This window comes from Penaeus monodon, chromosome 15 (genome assembly GCF_015228065.2).
Source record: "Penaeus monodon isolate SGIC_2016 chromosome 15, NSTDA_Pmon_1, whole genome shotgun sequence".
Classification (NCBI taxonomy): domain Eukaryota; kingdom Metazoa; phylum Arthropoda; class Malacostraca; order Decapoda; family Penaeidae; genus Penaeus; species Penaeus monodon.
In genome coordinates this window covers 15436784-15437818 of record NC_051400.1, presented here as the reverse complement: position 1 = coordinate 15437818, position 1035 = coordinate 15436784, and the positions used below count along the sequence as shown (strand labels likewise).

Below are 1035 nucleotides of genomic sequence, written 5' to 3'. Positions count from 1 at the left end.
TTGTTGTATGATTATTATCTTGAAAATTCTTCCTGATAACATGAAATTCTACCAAACCACCTGTGTAATAATCATATTCAAAAGAAATACTAAAAACTCAAAAATCTTTATGCAAAATGTTTTATACCAACCTCCACTAAAGCACAGGGTGAGGAATATTCTCTGGCTATCGCCTGCGCAACTTCTACTCCTACATTATTAAACTGACGTAGTTGTTGGTGCCACAGCTTTAAGAGTCCAACTCCAGACTTGTCTATTTTGACTGTGTTTGTACTGCTGCCTTCTGCATACCAGGAAAATGAAGCTCCTCCTTTTTCTCGCCTTATGAAAGAAAAAGAGGAAGTTTTGCAACAATTTGACTTTTATCTAGAACACATTGTATCTTCCTAACCACTGGTAGGATTGTGTAATGACAACTTTCTGCAGTACAGTCATGCACTACTTAAAGTCCACTATATGTTCTGCAAAACAGGATATTAAGGGAATGGGATGTTGCAAACACTTTATTATATAATCATAGGATACTAAATTGTACCTGTACTGACTAAACAGCACTGGTTTTACTGCATTGTATATATATACTGGGATGTTGCCTGAATAGATGTTATATGACATGACTCAAATTCTTACAACTTTCTTTGCTCTACTGTCAAAAATCATTTGAATCATCTTGTAGCATCTGAGTTTTTACATACTTGAATGGTGTTTCAGCAACAGCTTTTGTGACCTGGGTGATAAAGAGGCCAACTTTATTGGCATCAGGCATTAAACGATGATTTGTGCCACCTTCAATCTGTGCCATCACAAGTGCTGTCTCTATGTCAACTCTGGGGGGGAATCATGTTAGGAAGACTGATTAAGAAGAGATATAGAAAAAGGTAAAATAGATCAGTAACGAAATACAATAATATAATATAACAAACGAGTAGATATTTATGAAAGATATATGTAAAAGAAATCAGATTTCATATATAATATATCTATACCACTTTGAAATCTGAAACTTTTCTCTTAGTCTTTTATGCTCCCCAAAGG

General features: G+C 34.7%; 1 protein-coding gene across 1 annotated transcript in view; it reads right to left on the bottom strand.

Moving 5' to 3' along the window:
* LOC119581777 (crossover junction endonuclease EME1-like) overlaps positions 1–1035 on the bottom strand; it is a gene marked incomplete at its 5' end in the record, with an annotated part of 6029 nt that overhangs the window by 439 nt on the left and 4555 nt on the right. The window contains 2 exon segments of the mRNA XM_037929908.1: positions 132–321; positions 696–827. Coding sequence (XP_037785836.1) covers positions 132–321; positions 696–827 — 322 coding nt within the window.